Genomic DNA, 15,349 nt, shown 5'->3' on the forward strand with positions numbered 1-15,349 from the left:
TTTCAATATTACAGCGAGAATAAAAGTTACTCCTTCTTTCTTTGTGTGAACATTTGGGCGGTGTTATGCAAATCTTCCCACATCGTGACGTAGGTATGTGGGGGCGTGTTAGAACGAGCCGTTTTAGGTAGGTGTGGCTGACTCTTAACTTTTATAAAGAATATCTCTTTGGATTTGAGACTTTAGTCTTTGCAACTTTACAGATCTTCTTTATACACCAAGAGCTTGTAACACTCCAAAGAGAAAGGAAAAATTTAAATCGCATCATATGACCCCTTTAATTTTATATCTCGGAAGCCGCACTGATTTTAATATCGGACACAGTGGGAGAAATGACTTTCAGTAAGTCCTTCTGCTATTTTTGTTCAAGCCAAAGCGAAAATCGACCCCTATTTTTACGCAGAAATCACGCAGTTGTAAATGAAGACACTAAGATATATTTATGTTACTAAATTAATGTAATTGTTTGATAATAATTGTTCAAATATAATAATTGATATTTTTGACTCACCCCTTTTCTTAAAAATGGCTGAAATGTTAAGTTAATAATTTATAAAACTTTGTGAATACCTGCATCTGAACATGTAAAACATGTTTGTTTGTTTTTTTTAGTCATTTAAAGGTTTAATATGTTACCATTGCCCTACCCTGCTCATGTGGTATTAATGTTATTTGTGCAGGTTTTAAAAAGGTCTTTAAAAAAAGTCTTACATTTGATTTTAAAAATCCTGCAGACAGTCTGACCATATGTATGACAGTTCCTGCTCCACAAAAAAGAGTGGCATGAACATTTTTAATGTCTCCTTTTTTTGTTCCACAGAAGTAAGTCAGTCATACCGGTTTGGAACGACAGGAGTGTGAATCCACAAATTTAAACTGAACAATAATAAGAATTTGCCTGAAATGACTCATATCATTTCAACAATAACAGGACAAAAGCAAGGCTTAAAAAGAGAATGACACAGAGTCACAAGTTCAGTTTATTTGACAAAACAGTCCAGAAACCCGACAGGTCGAGTGAAAGCGGACAAAAGCAAAAGCTACAGTTGATCCACAGCAGCCACTGACTGGAACAGAGAGGGAATGAAAGGATAACTAGAGAACAAGGAGACATGGAGATTGTCGATCTGGAAAAAGAGAGAGAATCAAAGACAGGGGCAGACGGAGAGAACATGAGCTCTAAGATACAGAGGCCGCCATTAAGTAGAAGATTAGGTGAGACAGAGAGCGAGAGAAGGTGTATTTGTGTGTGTGTGGTAAGCTGGGAAGCTCCATGCTGCAGGGTGGGGGTTCCGCCTCAGAGGAATCGCTGTGTGTTTTGGCAGCCTCACTGGATGGGAACGGTGCATGCGTGTCTGCAGCATCTGTAAGCCACACCTCCCCCATCTCAGGTCTGCAATGGGCATTCCTCCAAAAAGAGTGTATGCATGTGGGTGGCTGTTTTGTGTTTGTTTAGAGTGGCCTCCCCTCCTGCTTCGCCGTGGTGATGACGGATACGCCAAACTCCGATCTCTGGAGACGCAGACGCTAGGACTCAACAAAAACACACACATGCAGACAAACCGAGAAGCGCAACAGCCGCCCCACAACCGACACACACACACGACGGATAAGACCACATATGCACATCCTTCTTGATATATACGCTCACGTACACAAAAGTGCAGATGCAAACACGCACCCGCACAATGTAGAACCAAATGAAGCAGTCTTGTGACTCGTGACAGTGATACAGACACCATTGTCTCTGGCTTCCGCTTCTGGATGCTACTTGGCTCCTTTCGCCTGTCCGTTCGTGTGTAGTGCATTTCGACTGGCCATTTCGATGTGAGAATATGCCCGCCCACCCCAACCCTCCGTTTCCTGTAAATCCACTCCCTCGTCGGGAGGCGGTGTGTTATGTAGCTCGGCCGAGTGTTGCGCTAGCTGTGCCCAGTTCAGTTTAGTTCAGCTTAAAGGCCACAGCAGGATCACCCAGCACAGGTGTGTCGTTAAAAGTCTCTACCAGCTGTCGCTGTGGCTACAGCTACAGACTGGGTCGCTGACGGGTGGTGTCGTAGGAGCGAACAACCTGGGACTGCGACACCACGCCATGCTCCTCCTGTGAGAACGCATATCCATCTATTGGGAGAGAGAGAACACAATCGTTAGCCTTTATTATAGGGATATTTGCGTGCGTGGCAATCAAAGCACAAACTGTACAGCTGTGCTGTCGATATACCACAATTATTTTTCTCACAATATTTGATGGATTCTTCATATTAGGGCGGCAGTGGCGAATAGATAACACTGATCACAGAAATAGTCAACAAATTAAATACGCAAGTGGGTCTTAAAAATGCATTTTAAAAAGGCTTAGATGTAAGGCCTTAAAGAGCTGCTGAAAGAAAATGCACAATGTTGCACATTTAAAACTGGGGATTAACAATTTATAATGTAACATTTATACTTTAAAACTTTTTCTGTGTTTATACGTATAGCATAGTTAAAATTCTTACATTTTTATTATTTGTTTTAGCATATATTTACAATACCGTTCAAACGTTTGTGGTCAGTAACTTTGTTTTTTAAAATAAATTAATTTTATTCAGCAAAGACACATTCAATTGATCAATGGTCATAGTAAAGGCATTTATAATGTTACAAAAATGTATATTTCAAATAAATGCCTTTGAACTTGAATAAAGAATCCAGAGGAAAAATGTGTCATGGTTTCCACAAAAATATTAAGCTGCAGAACTGTTTTCAACACTGATAATAAAAAGAAATGTTTATTGAGCATCAAATCAGCATATTAGAATGATTTCTAAAGGATCATGTGACACTGAATACTTCATATTAGGGCAGCAGAGGCGAATAGATAAAATCTGAAAATTCAACTTTGAATTTTGAAAAAATTCAACAACATTACAAGAATTTTTTTAATTTTTTAAATATATTAAAAGGTTATTTAAATTTGCACTAATATTTGATAATATTGCTGTTTTTACAGTATCAAATAAATGCAACCTTGGTGAGCATAAGAGACTTCTGTTTTTTTCTGTTTTTTTTTTACCAACCCCAAACTTCAAACATGGATTATGTGAAAAAGTTTTTGTTTTGTTTTCCCAATAAAATACAGAAAATAAAACTTTTCTGTATATAAACCTTTATTTATCCGATTAATCAAAGTGACAGATTAATTTAAGATTTTTTTTCACTAGCTTGGACAAGAAACTCATGAATCTCTGACAACTGACAGATTAATAATAATATAATAATGATAATAATTAGATGCAGTTGTACAGGTTCTGCAGATCTCAGTGGGTGTGAAGCGTAAAAATGGGTGCGGAACATGCACTTACGTGACACGGTCTGCTGCACAGAGTTTGAGTGTCCCACGCTGGAAGGCGTCTTCCTGAAGACCCGTGTCAGCAGGTGGGCACGCTCGTTCAGACTGGACAGACAGAGACAGACGGGTTAAGCCACCAATCACAGCATATGCTACACACGACAGCTAGAGGTCAAATCACATGCATTTCTACAACACACAGTCCTCTACTCTGCCACATGGCCATCCTGGCGAACGGCAGATACTCTTAATGATGTTCACTCGAGCAGAACACACATTTACACACACATACTCGCACAATTCTAAGAAATGGCTTCCCAAAGCACTCCTAAACAACATTAAACTTAGGCCTGCGATCCAAAAACATCCTCCTCGAATATTTCCACAGCACTAAATCCTCAAGCTTTCCAATCCTTCAAACAAAATCGATCAATATGAGAGGTATTCAACAGCTCTTTATTCTTAAATTAATGCAGCCAATAAAGAAGTCTCTGGTTGCTGAATTAAATGGCAAAATTTCAATTCTGGAAACTGAATCCGATGCCATTTTGCGTCCAGTTTTGAAATGATGAGAATTCAAAGGAGCCTGACCCCGTCTTTGATAAACACATTCCATGTAGAACAATCAGTCTACGATGTTTCCCTGTAAATCAGATGAAAGCGATCTTTCCCCTCATCCATAAAAGAAAGAGTGATCCGAAAACCAGTTGTTATGGAGGAAGGCCAAACTTCTCAAGGTTACAGCTCAAACTCATATTGTGCTACGAAGGGGACGGTTTGCACTGTTATCGTTGGGAGGAACGTGCCATTCATTTGGCTGCGCTGTAAAAAAAAATCGGCAACAGTATATGAGATATGGCAGAACATCGGCCAACGAAAACTATGTCTGCAAAACAGATGACTGGTTGAAAGACGGGGATGATGAATGGATAAATAAAGAAATAAAAGGATGGAATGACGCATAGACTCGCTGGTAACCGGAGCTCTTTCTTCCTCTGTCGTTTCTCTGGAACATGGACAATCCTTGGAATATCAGACAGTTGTTTTGATTAATCAAATTTTCAATAACTTATTTTCCTCCAACCGTCCCTCACGTACGAGTCCAGGCTTGGCTTCTACTTCGGAAAATACTTTGCTTTTGTCCGGCAGGGCTAGTTGGGTAAATAGTTTCAAATGTAAACGCCTAAGATATGCTCTTCAATTGTGTCAGCCTCCGCCCAGTGATGTCGAATTCAAGCTGACGTTTAATCATTCAGCGGATTTCTACACTCGTTCAGGATGACTTACAACCATTATGTTTTTTACAGCTGGATATTTACTGAAACAAATGAGGTTAAGTGTTCTGCTCTGGGGGAATGAGGGGGTAAACGCAAACAGGGCTTACGGCCAACATCCCTCTGATTAGAAGTCCATTCTGTCAACTCCCTGGCCATAAATTAGTGGCCTAAAGACCACGAAACACTCCAAGGTATTACAAAAAAACTGCATGAGACTACACGTCTGTCTGAAAAGTTCCTGTCTCATATAGGGCTGTACACCAAACACAATATGTAGAGTAATATCTCTGGGCTAAACTGTTAAATCCATGCAATCGCTCCACGCAGTCAACCTCAAACCGCAAACACAGTTTGAAAACAAACACATGCACAGAGCTACGATCTTAAGGAAGCTACACACACCCAGTGCTTATAGCTAGGCAAACCTGACCAGCTCATGGCCGCCTGACATCGCAGAATGTGAAAGAGAAAAGTGAAAGAAAAGTCGTGAGATGATGATGATGGTGATGAAAGGAAGGTTAAGGAAAGGAGGAAATAGGTCACTACACATCCTATAGAGAGACTTAGGCAGCTGGTTCTACCTGCACATGCCTGACTTTGACTCTATGAGTCTATGAATCCTCAGCATTGGGCCTGTGGGTGTTCAGGCAGGGGTTAGAGGATCACAATGAACACAAACACAGATTCTTTCCCAAACACACATCCACAAACTAATTCACAAACAATATGCAAATAGACAAAAGACATAAACAAATCATAAACACAATCAATCAGCTCCAAAACCTAGTGAGCTTCCTTCTGCAACAAGCAAAGAATACGAAAAAAAAAAAAAAAAAAAAAAATTTTCAGGACTCAAAACTTTCTTCCTGTCCAAAAATATTTTTTATTGAAACTGAGTTTTAAAAATTACGAATTCTTCCACACCGTGACTTCACCCCAAATAATGCGTCAACACATAAACGCCCATGTTTACACATTGAGTAAACCTATTTTTGACAAGGTTCCTGATCACTTCAGAACAATATTAACATTTTGTGTGGCTGTAATTCTGTCACAACATAATGCGAAACTGAGGTATTACAGGGGAGTTACTAGATAGGCTGGTTTACATCAAGGCATATTCAGGGACATACCTGCGGCCGCTGGCATCTCTGAGGACGGCTGCCCCAGGGTCCACAGCCCGAGCTTCCAGTTCCTGCACCTCCTCCAGCAGAGTCTTCCTCACTGTGCGCCTCCCTCTGCATACAGACATACACAAGCAAGACAAAGTGAAAAACTGTCAGTCTGTTTATGTGAGTGACTAATACATATCGCCAAATCACACTGTATTTTCTCCATAAATACACTGATATGTGTATGTGTGTGGTACATTACTCACGCATTCCACACCACATCTTTGAGTAAACATGCTGTTGGCACCAGTATCAGGCCCAGCCAGAAGCTCCAGCACTGCATCACCCTGCCAGCCTAAAACGAAGATAAACAGATCATCAATTTCAAATCAATGCTCTACAAACATCGCAACACCCAATCAATGCTGGATTTCGCTCTCCTTGCAACAGCTGTTGACTGACAGCGTCATCTTTGACCTGTGGGACAGTTCAATTACCCTGTTTACCTAACTCTACTGTCTGCTGTTTGCTCTAGTTCTTCCTCCCAGTCTCTGTTTAATGGCCCAATTAGAAGTGTCTTTTTCCACCCTACTACTTAAACTCACTGCTCTAACCTATATAAAACCCATTATATATACACAAAATAATCTGTCTATACACAGGATATTTTTATACATATATACAATTTTATAATTGTATTTAATATATTATTTCGTTTTTTATATTATTTATTTAATATAAAAGAAATAAAATTATTTTATTTCTTTTATATATATATATATATTTTTTTTTGGGGGGACACAAAAGCCTCACTTATGTAATGTCAATATCAAAACTGCCAATGTCAGCTGGTTGATAGCTGATGCATCAATCTATCCATATTTCATTATATTTTAGCATGAGAGCATTACATTTGTTCCACTTTATTACTACTAATCAATCTGATCTAAAAATCTTTCACAGGAACATATTTTTCTGAAGTGACTTTTAATGTTAAAAGACAGCTTCACGGTGTGCAATCAAGTGATCCCACTTTTAAGGATCCTCCACAGCTGATATCCCCGCCGGAATCAACTAGACTCCGAAAACCATTAGACGGCGTCCCCTCGCGACAGCTGCGCATACACCCCCAGACCAACCCTCCCGAATTCTCAGACGAGCAGACGCACAAAAATACACACACTGATATACAGCTCTGGAAAAACATGCATAGTGTGTGCTCCCAGCTTGGCCTGCATGGAGAGATGGAGAGATTAAAAAATGAACGGCTGGACAGAAGAGGGGAAAGAAAAGCCAACGCTGCAGGGTAAAGAGCGAGGGATGTCCCATCTTTCTCTCCCTCTCAGAGAGCAGCTGTGGTGATACTTGAGCACATTCCTGATTTCTGACACAAATCGAATTAATGGGCCGGAGGGCTTCAGAGAGCTCTATCTCACCCCCAACCGCTCCACACTCCCACAGCACGCACACACTAGCTTTGTTCAAAAATCTAGTGAGTCGCCCCCCGTACGTAGCATTTTGGGGCACCGTAGGCACACTTCCAATTATGCTGTCTCCAGAGACGTATGCATTACAATCCCTTAAAGAACTGAAATATCACTTGGTAAAATATCCAAGATGGTGGACAAAGCAAGAAAAAAACAATTACAGAAATAACACTAAAATATGTTATAATACTAAAATGTGACAATATTGAAATGTATTGTGTAAAATGTAATACAATTTTATAAAAACAAATTATTAATATATAATATATGAATGTTCTTATTAATATATAACAAATATTCATAATGTAATTTATTCAATACAATTTTTATTTATTTTTCTTATTATTTTATGTTTTTTTTGGAAGGGTGGCCTTTTTTGAAGAGAAATGCTAATTATAAATATAACACAATAGTAAATAGTAAACATTTTTTAAAAAGTATAAAAATAAGTATATAATAATGTTTTAAATATGCTATATATAAAATCGTATTTTCTACATATTTTTGGAATAGCATTAATATATATAACGTTAATTATAAATGTAATTAATACAAAATTAATTTTTTTGTTTTATATGTAATTTATAGAAGCAAAAATACATATATATATGGTGTTATTTGAATAACATATAGAGTTCTTGCCTTTACAAAGTGTTTCAAATTAGTACTTAGCATGTTCCATTTCAGTTAGGATGGTGCCTATGTAGGCAACAGAGAGCGAGGCGACTCACTAGGTTATGGAACAGAGCCACTGTGGGGACAAGGCAAAAAACCTTTCTGGAGTATTCCTCATTCAAACACACACACAGATGTCTGTAGCGGTGCACAAACCAGCCCACCCGCTTGAGTCAACACTTCCAGGGTAGGCCGTAAAAGCCTGGGGCTCGGGTGACTGTGTGGCAGCTGCAGGGAGACTGCGAAATGGGACGGCTGGCCATTAATTTGACACAGAACACCCAGAGAGCAAGTCATCCAGGCGCCGGGCGGCAGTCAGATACAGGAGGTGAGTGAGAAAGCACAAACATGAACAGGTGTGTGTGTATTTGCACTCACCTGGCCCAACATATCCGGTGCTATAGGAATGCTTGGCCAGATTGCAGAATAGACGGCAAAAAACAACATCCAGAGCACCATGCTGCCCCATACAGCCAGATGAGAAAACTAGAACAAGAGAAAAACAGGTCATGGTCAGTTTCACACTGAATATAGACTTCTTCAACGGTAATGGAAACCATGTGAGTTCATCACAAGATCTGGTGCGAGGACAGCTGAACGGACGAGGAGTGTCGACGTCTCCTCAACACACATGGCAGCGGGACAGAGAAATGTCTTGACATAGCAGCATGTTCCCCATCTATCTAAAGCACTTCCCAGAATATATATACTGTATATGACCTTCCTATAGAATAAGACACAATGTCAAGTGCAAAGTGTTGCATAGTGGGATCTCCTTTCAATTCAGATTTTAAAAATGCTTTGGAATAAATTCAGTGCGTTAAATGCCGCTATGATACATTGCAAAAAAATTTCTTACTCTGTTTTATGTCTTGTTTTCCAGTTCAAATATCTAAAAAGCAAACTGACTTATTATTTGTTCTAAAAAAAAAAAAAAAATTTAGTGATTTCATTCTTATTTTAAGCATAAACATACTCAATTTTGAGAGATTTTGAGATTTTTCAGAAAACAACACTTAAATCTTTAGTCATTTTGCTTCTCAAGCAAATGCATCTTTTACATTTTAAAAGGTTAGTTCACCCAAAAATGAAAATTCTGTCATTAATTACTCACCTTCATGTCGTTTCAAACCCGTAAAACCTTCGTTCATCTTCGGAACACAAATTAAGATATTTTTGATGGAATCTGAGAGCTGTCTGACCCTGCATAGACAGCAACGCAACTAAAATGTTCCCAAGTCCAGAAACGTATTTTTATATATATATTTTTCTTTTGCACACAAAAATTATTCTTGTAGCTTCGTAAAATAACGGTTGAACCACTGATGTCACATGGATTATTTTACAGATCTCCTTGCTACGGTCACTCCAGCCGGACAGGGCATCACAGTACGTTAAGGGGCGTAACATTTCCGTCACACACTTGAGGTATTCGGCCAATCACAACGCTCATTACACCAAATACACAAAATAATGTTCTTTTAGCAACATCATATGACCCCTTTAAAAAGGTTTGGTTATTTGTACCAGAAAACGACAAAAATACTAAGAAAGAAAATCTTTTTTGCAATCTTTTAATTCAGACATAAAAAATGCTTTGTAATATTCAGTACATTAGACAGCACTACCATAGACTTACTCAGTATTTTTGTCTTATTTTCCAGTACAAATATGTAAAAATTCTCACATCATGCAAAATAAATTGAGATATTGGATCTGTTTTCTGAAAAATTTATCAAAATTAAGTGAGTTTAAGGAAAACAAGGTAAATTTCCTTAGCCCATCACATATTTTTTCCTGTTTTAAGCATGCACTTAATTTAGGCTTTTATATATTATATTCATATATTTTATATTTTAATACAAATTTTTGTAATAATTTAAGTAATTTTGCTTCTACAATTCTATAATGTGACAACTTTTTCCAGATATATGCTCATTGCTTTGAGCTCAGACGGCAGGCGGTGAGGAGTGTGTGTGTGTGTTTGTGTTGGAGGATGGGGACTGACGTACCCTTGTCCATGCTGTGGTCTCCATACCGGCTTTCAGACATACAGTTACCACTACATACTGCACCAGGAAGAGAGACGGAGAGAGAGAGAGTCATAAATAACAGTAATGATATGCACTCATCATCCTGGTAAAACGTTCTGTACAGCTTCAACACAAAAAAACAGATGAGGGCTTTCACACAGGCATCGACTTACTATTGCCTCTAGCGACGCACACTGCTTTAAACCACAATTACACATTTAGCCCTTAAAGTAATCGTACGCACATACACACACACACACACACATAGAGGCCTGCGAGGAACAGAAAAGAAATACCAGCACACAAAGACTTCACTCCCCATGGGACTCATTCATTACTGTTTTAATGGCTAGAGTCTAGTATCGCTTCCAAAAACCCCAACGTACTGTATTTAATAGTCTGGGTTGCACACATACACACGGCCTCATTTTGATAATGGATGGCCAAAAGCACAACACAACAACATCAAGAGCTTTATGCGAGATACAGTTCACTGATTGGCTAGTGGGGAGGGAATTGTAGTGATTTAGATGCTGAAAAGGGGCATGAAAGATGTTTTCTGGGGTTGCAGTCTGTATTGAATGTGAATAGGAAAACATACTGTGAAATAATGTGACACATCTTAGCATTTTCTTTGCAGGCTGCATGCAAATCAAACATGCAGCCCGATCAGCATAGTCTGATTCTGATTTAAGACTCAATGACAGGATCTGTGTAATTAATTATTTGCCCAAACAAATATAAAATCTGACTCACTTCTGACATTCGAATCTTTGACAACATGTAATTAAAGCAAAGAAATTCACAGAAGCGTTTTGTTGTCATTTGGGATGGGTCAGACTGGTCAACTAGTCTAACTAGACTTTTTACAAAATTGCTGTTTTAACTAATATTTTATGGAATTGTTTTTTTATTTTTTAACAATACATTTCACTCAATTGCACATAAATATTGATAAAAAGATCTTTCACTCAACTTCTCTGAGAGGGTTTTAGCACATTGAACCTTCTCTCTGAAAATCTGCATTTATTGCACCGCTGTATCTCTAAAACACAGCTTGTGTAACAAAACCATCGACTTTAAGGCAATTTTTGGACTTCAAATTGCTTGGTATGAGCAATATGAGGATTATGAGATTTTTGTGCAGTAAAAAGTTATTTTTAAAATGCTGGTTTATGAACATATGCAGACAGATATCTTTGGCAGTTGCTTTGCATTTTGTGAAATTTTTAAAGGCTTTTGTGCAATAAGAATTGTGCTTTTAAGGCAGGGTGTCAAAAATGACCAAGACCCCTGCGTACTGTTCCATTCTGTTGCACTCCATCCAGGTTTTATGGCCTATGTGAACAACCCATAAAAAAAATCTGTGTGATTGGTGTGAGGTCTTATTTTATAAACCAGCCCTACTATACAGGGCTTCCTTTAGGCTGATTATTCATTTAGATCAGGTATTCCCAAACTTTTTTTTGTCAGCCGAACCCCTGAGATTTTAAGTTAGTATTTCATTAATTTAACAACATATTTGCATGTTCACAGTTATGTGATGTTCACAATGTTCAAATGACACATGCAGGTAAACAAATAAAATCTCCTTATAGTAAGAGTTTTACTTGAATGACAACCTTCCAACCAGTCAATTATGATAATATGTATTTTTTCACATGCCTAGATGAATAGTTAATATTTTTAGTTTTAGTAAAAAAAAAAAAAAAAAGAACATTAAAATATGTTACAAAAACGTATAGTTTTTTTTTTAGTATATAGTTAGGACCACAAAAACTGATACAGAATATGAACTTAAAAGGCCAAAAGAAAAATTTAAATGAACCATTCCAAGCATTTAAAGCAATAAATAAGTTAAACGACTGTTAGACTTGAAATGCAGAATTTCAGTCGTAAACTGCCCACAAATGCCAACGGTGAGCGGTCTTGTCGGTTCTCATCAGTTTTCTCAAAGAGCTCCTGTCGTTTCTGCTCTGAGTTGTGGGATTATTTCACAAGAACTTTTTTCAAGAATAACCAGCAAAAAGAGACATTAACAAGTTTACAGTGTAAACACTGGCAGCCAATGAATGGAATAACAGCACTAGCAAGGAAATGATGTGTGACCTCTCACTGGCAGGGAACTACGGCGCAGTAAATGCCACCGCTGACAACTCACCGTGTAGACGATGTTCCCCACGAACAGGTAGTCGACACTGTTGCCGTTGTCAAAGGGAGTGTCTGAAGAAACAAAACGGGCGATGAAAGATACTCAACGGTTTACACACTCGAGCTGGAGTGGTCTAGATGTGTGCGTGTGAGTGCTTGCGATAGTTACCGTGCTCCAGAACTTTGAGTGGAAACCAGAAGAGAATAATGGAGTGAATGAGAGCATTTATACAGTGACCCCAAAAGACCTGGAAAAAGAGAAAGAGGCAATGAAAGAGAGAGGAAGGGAGGGACAGAAAGCAGGAACGGGAGAAGGGGAGAGTCAGTCAAGACAAACTGATGCCAAGATACACACAGCCCACACAAACAGTTTCTCTGCAATTGCACAGCCAGTGCAATGTCCCCCAGATCACCCCAAACACACACACAAACACTGATCCTTGGCTATAAATGAATGACTGTCTTATTTCAGCTTATGAATCTCATTATTATCTGGGTGGAAGCAGAGCTGTTTCTTGCACTCCTGTTTATCTACGGTGAAGTCACAAGTCAAACAATACGCTGATGTTGCTAACCACATCAGACTGGGATAATCAATTATAACACAGGATGTAGGCTAGCGTGATGATCATAATAACAGCCTGACACTCACTGCAGACAGATTTATAAGTCTCAAGGTATTTGTTGTGTCAGTATGAGTAATTCGTGATTGAAATGGCTTATTTGTATAGGCTACCGAAATCTTGGTACCTTAGTGTTAAACCCTTCTGCGTTCTGTGTGATGCGATACAGCTGAGGGAAGCGTAGCATGTTCTGCTGACTGCACGGCCGGTCAAATATCCCCAGTGTGAAAGGAGGAAGAGCAGTAAAGATCTGAAAAACAGATGAACATTCTCAAGTGTTACAGTATATTATACAGTATGTATCTAAACCAAAGCACAACCAAAATGGAACCCGATTTGAAATGTTCTGATTGGAATAGAATAGCATGTCGCTAAGCTAACTATGCCATACTCTATTAAGGATAAAAATACATAGCAAACAAAACATTCTGTAAACTGAATTTTTTTATTAAAATAACTACTTTTGTGTTTATTTTGGTGTATTTCTCAAATATTTTGAGTGAAATATTTTTTTCAGTGATATCAGTGGTCAACCAATATGTGCTTTTCAATTGCTGATGTCAATACAAAAGAGGTCAGGTAAACTGTTTGTACACTAATGTTCAAAAGTTAGATTTTTTAAAAATAAATTAATACTTTTACTCAGCAAGGACACATTAAATTGATCAAAAATGAGAGTGAAGTTTCTTTTTTTTTTTAAACTTTGTATTCATATTCTGTTAATTGTTATTTATATTCTATTTAAGAATCCTTTAAAAAAAATAAGAAAAAAAGCAGCACATAATAAATATTTTTTGAGCACCAAATCAGAATGATTTCTAAAGGATTATGTGACACTGAAGATTGGAGTAATGATGCTGAAAATTCAGCTTTGCATCACAGGAATAAATTATAATTTAAAATATAATAATACAGAAAAGTCATTTTAAACTGTAATAATATTTTACAATATTACTGTATTTTTAATCAAGTAAATTAAGCCCTGCTGAGCAAAAGAGACTTATTTTTGGTGCATTCAATTTATTCACACAACATTCATAAAAAATAGAAAACAAAAATTGCCAAGTGGCCACTTTTATCTGCTGATAAAAAAAAGAAAAAAAAAAAGACCAAAGATTGGCTGATATCTTTTTGGTCTATCACTGTAACTGTCAATTATCTAACATCTTGGATGAACGTTTTCACAAAATTTGCCACAATGCATTCTGGGATTGTCTTCTCTATAAATGATACATTTGATGCCACCAAAGCCTTGTCAGGAGTGCACCAAATGTTTGACCATAAAATGTTAAACTATAAAGAGAGACAGACACACACATACCACATTGTACAGGCCAATGCACCAACGTTCAAACAGGATCTGTCCAGAGAAACCGTTTACAAACGCAAACCAAAGCTGAGGGAAAAAGAGATGGAAGTGTGTTAAAATACAGAGGTGAAGATAAACAATTTTACAAAGAGAGGGCACAAAAAAGATGAGTAACATGGAAACCCTCTAGCAAACATCAAACTCAAGGCAGAGGTCAGTTCATACAAACAAAAGCCTACACACACATGCTCATACACATGTACACTTGCTGTCCATCCCCCACAATGTCTCCGCTATGAAGACAAAGACAGTCTGTGAACTTTGACCTTTAAAGCTCTTCTTTGCTGGAAGCTAATCCCTGGTAAGACCCCCAAAATGCCCCTCTCTCCCAAACACGGACAGATGTGCATGGACAATCGCATTCCACAAATATAGAGACATCTAAACATTTAACCTTTACCCAGCTCTTCCCGTAACACACACACACACACAAGCACACACTCCAACACACACAGACAGAGTCCTCGGGCGAATGAGGGGGGCATGTTTCTGCACCTGTTGCCATTTTAAGGGGTGGCACAGCTGACAAATGCTCCAGCGGACAGAACGGTGACCCTGTCAGTAAAGCTCACACTCTACCTCGCGCACACACACACTCACACTCACACTCACACAGCTCTCGAATGACAGTGTGTATCTGGTATGCAGTTTTGAACTGGAAGGACCCAGGCACTATAGATAGGGGTCAGCGGCTCTTTGTCTGTGCCTGTGTGAGAGTGTGTGTGTGTGTGACGGAAAGCAGAGACTAGAGGGGGAATCTCATTTATCACTGTCAAACACTTCCATAAACAGCTGCAAGCAGTCTACTTAATGTACGCAAGGGTGTCTGTGTGAAAAAAGGCAACCAAAAGGAGAGAAAAAAAACAATGTGAGCATGTTTGTTTGTGTGTGTGTGTGAGTGGATCAGGGCTAATTTTGATGACTCTCTTTAAAAAGTGATCTGTAAGTACAACACATTCCAAAGGCAAAAGCATGTTGTTTAAAGGGGTCATATGATGCGATTTCTATTTTAAGAAATAACACACTTATTTCTTTAGTGTGTTATGTAGCTATTTGTGCATGTATAAGATCTGCAGAGTTACAAAGCTCAAAGTCTCCCACAAAAGGATTTATTCTATCTAAAATTATTGAAGTTATCCAACACTAAATTCTGAATTAAATATAGATGAATCCTTAAAGCTATAAAAGTTCTTTTTTACTCTTTTTTTTTTTTCTTTGTCCTTTGATTAATAGACATCACAGCAGCTGGTTATTAGGTTGTTTTGGCTGCTATTTCTTTGACCCGCTTCAG

At 38.3% G+C, this 15,349-nt stretch overlaps 1 protein-coding gene across 18 annotated transcripts in view; it reads right to left on the bottom strand.

The window, feature by feature from the left end:
* Nucleotides 1–948: 948 nt before the first annotated feature.
* The window catches only part of LOC107716405 (phospholipid-transporting ATPase IB-like), a 61,774-nt gene continuing 47,373 nt past the window's right edge, over nt 949–15,349 (bottom strand). For 15 of the 18 annotated variants that reach the window (XM_016522842.1, XM_016522826.1, XM_016522825.1 and 12 more), the window contains 10 exons: nt 14,011–14,085; nt 12,817–12,939; nt 12,236–12,314; nt 12,077–12,138; nt 9,895–9,951; nt 8,261–8,368; nt 5,987–6,075; nt 5,742–5,846; nt 3,345–3,436; nt 949–2,121 (listed from right to left, as the gene is read on the bottom strand). In XM_016522842.1, coding sequence (XP_016378328.1) covers nt 2,027–2,121; nt 3,345–3,436; nt 5,742–5,846; nt 5,987–6,075; nt 8,261–8,368; nt 9,895–9,951; nt 12,077–12,138; nt 12,236–12,314; nt 12,817–12,939; nt 14,011–14,085 — 885 coding nt within the window. In that variant the 3' untranslated portion in view covers nt 949–2,026. Of the gene's footprint in view, nt 2,122–3,344; nt 3,437–5,027; nt 5,053–5,741; nt 5,847–5,986; nt 6,076–8,260; nt 8,369–9,894; nt 9,952–12,076; nt 12,139–12,235; nt 12,315–12,816; nt 12,940–14,010; nt 14,086–15,349 lie in introns of those variants that run through there. The other 3 variants (XR_001637207.1, XM_016522833.1, XR_001637208.1) reach the window with 3 other exon arrangements.

Source organism: Sinocyclocheilus rhinocerous, unplaced genomic scaffold (assembly GCF_001515625.1).
Source record: "Sinocyclocheilus rhinocerous isolate Xijiao unplaced genomic scaffold, SAMN03320098_v1.1 scaffold360, whole genome shotgun sequence".
In the NCBI taxonomy this organism is placed as follows: Eukaryota; Metazoa; Chordata; class Actinopteri; order Cypriniformes; family Cyprinidae; genus Sinocyclocheilus; species Sinocyclocheilus rhinocerous.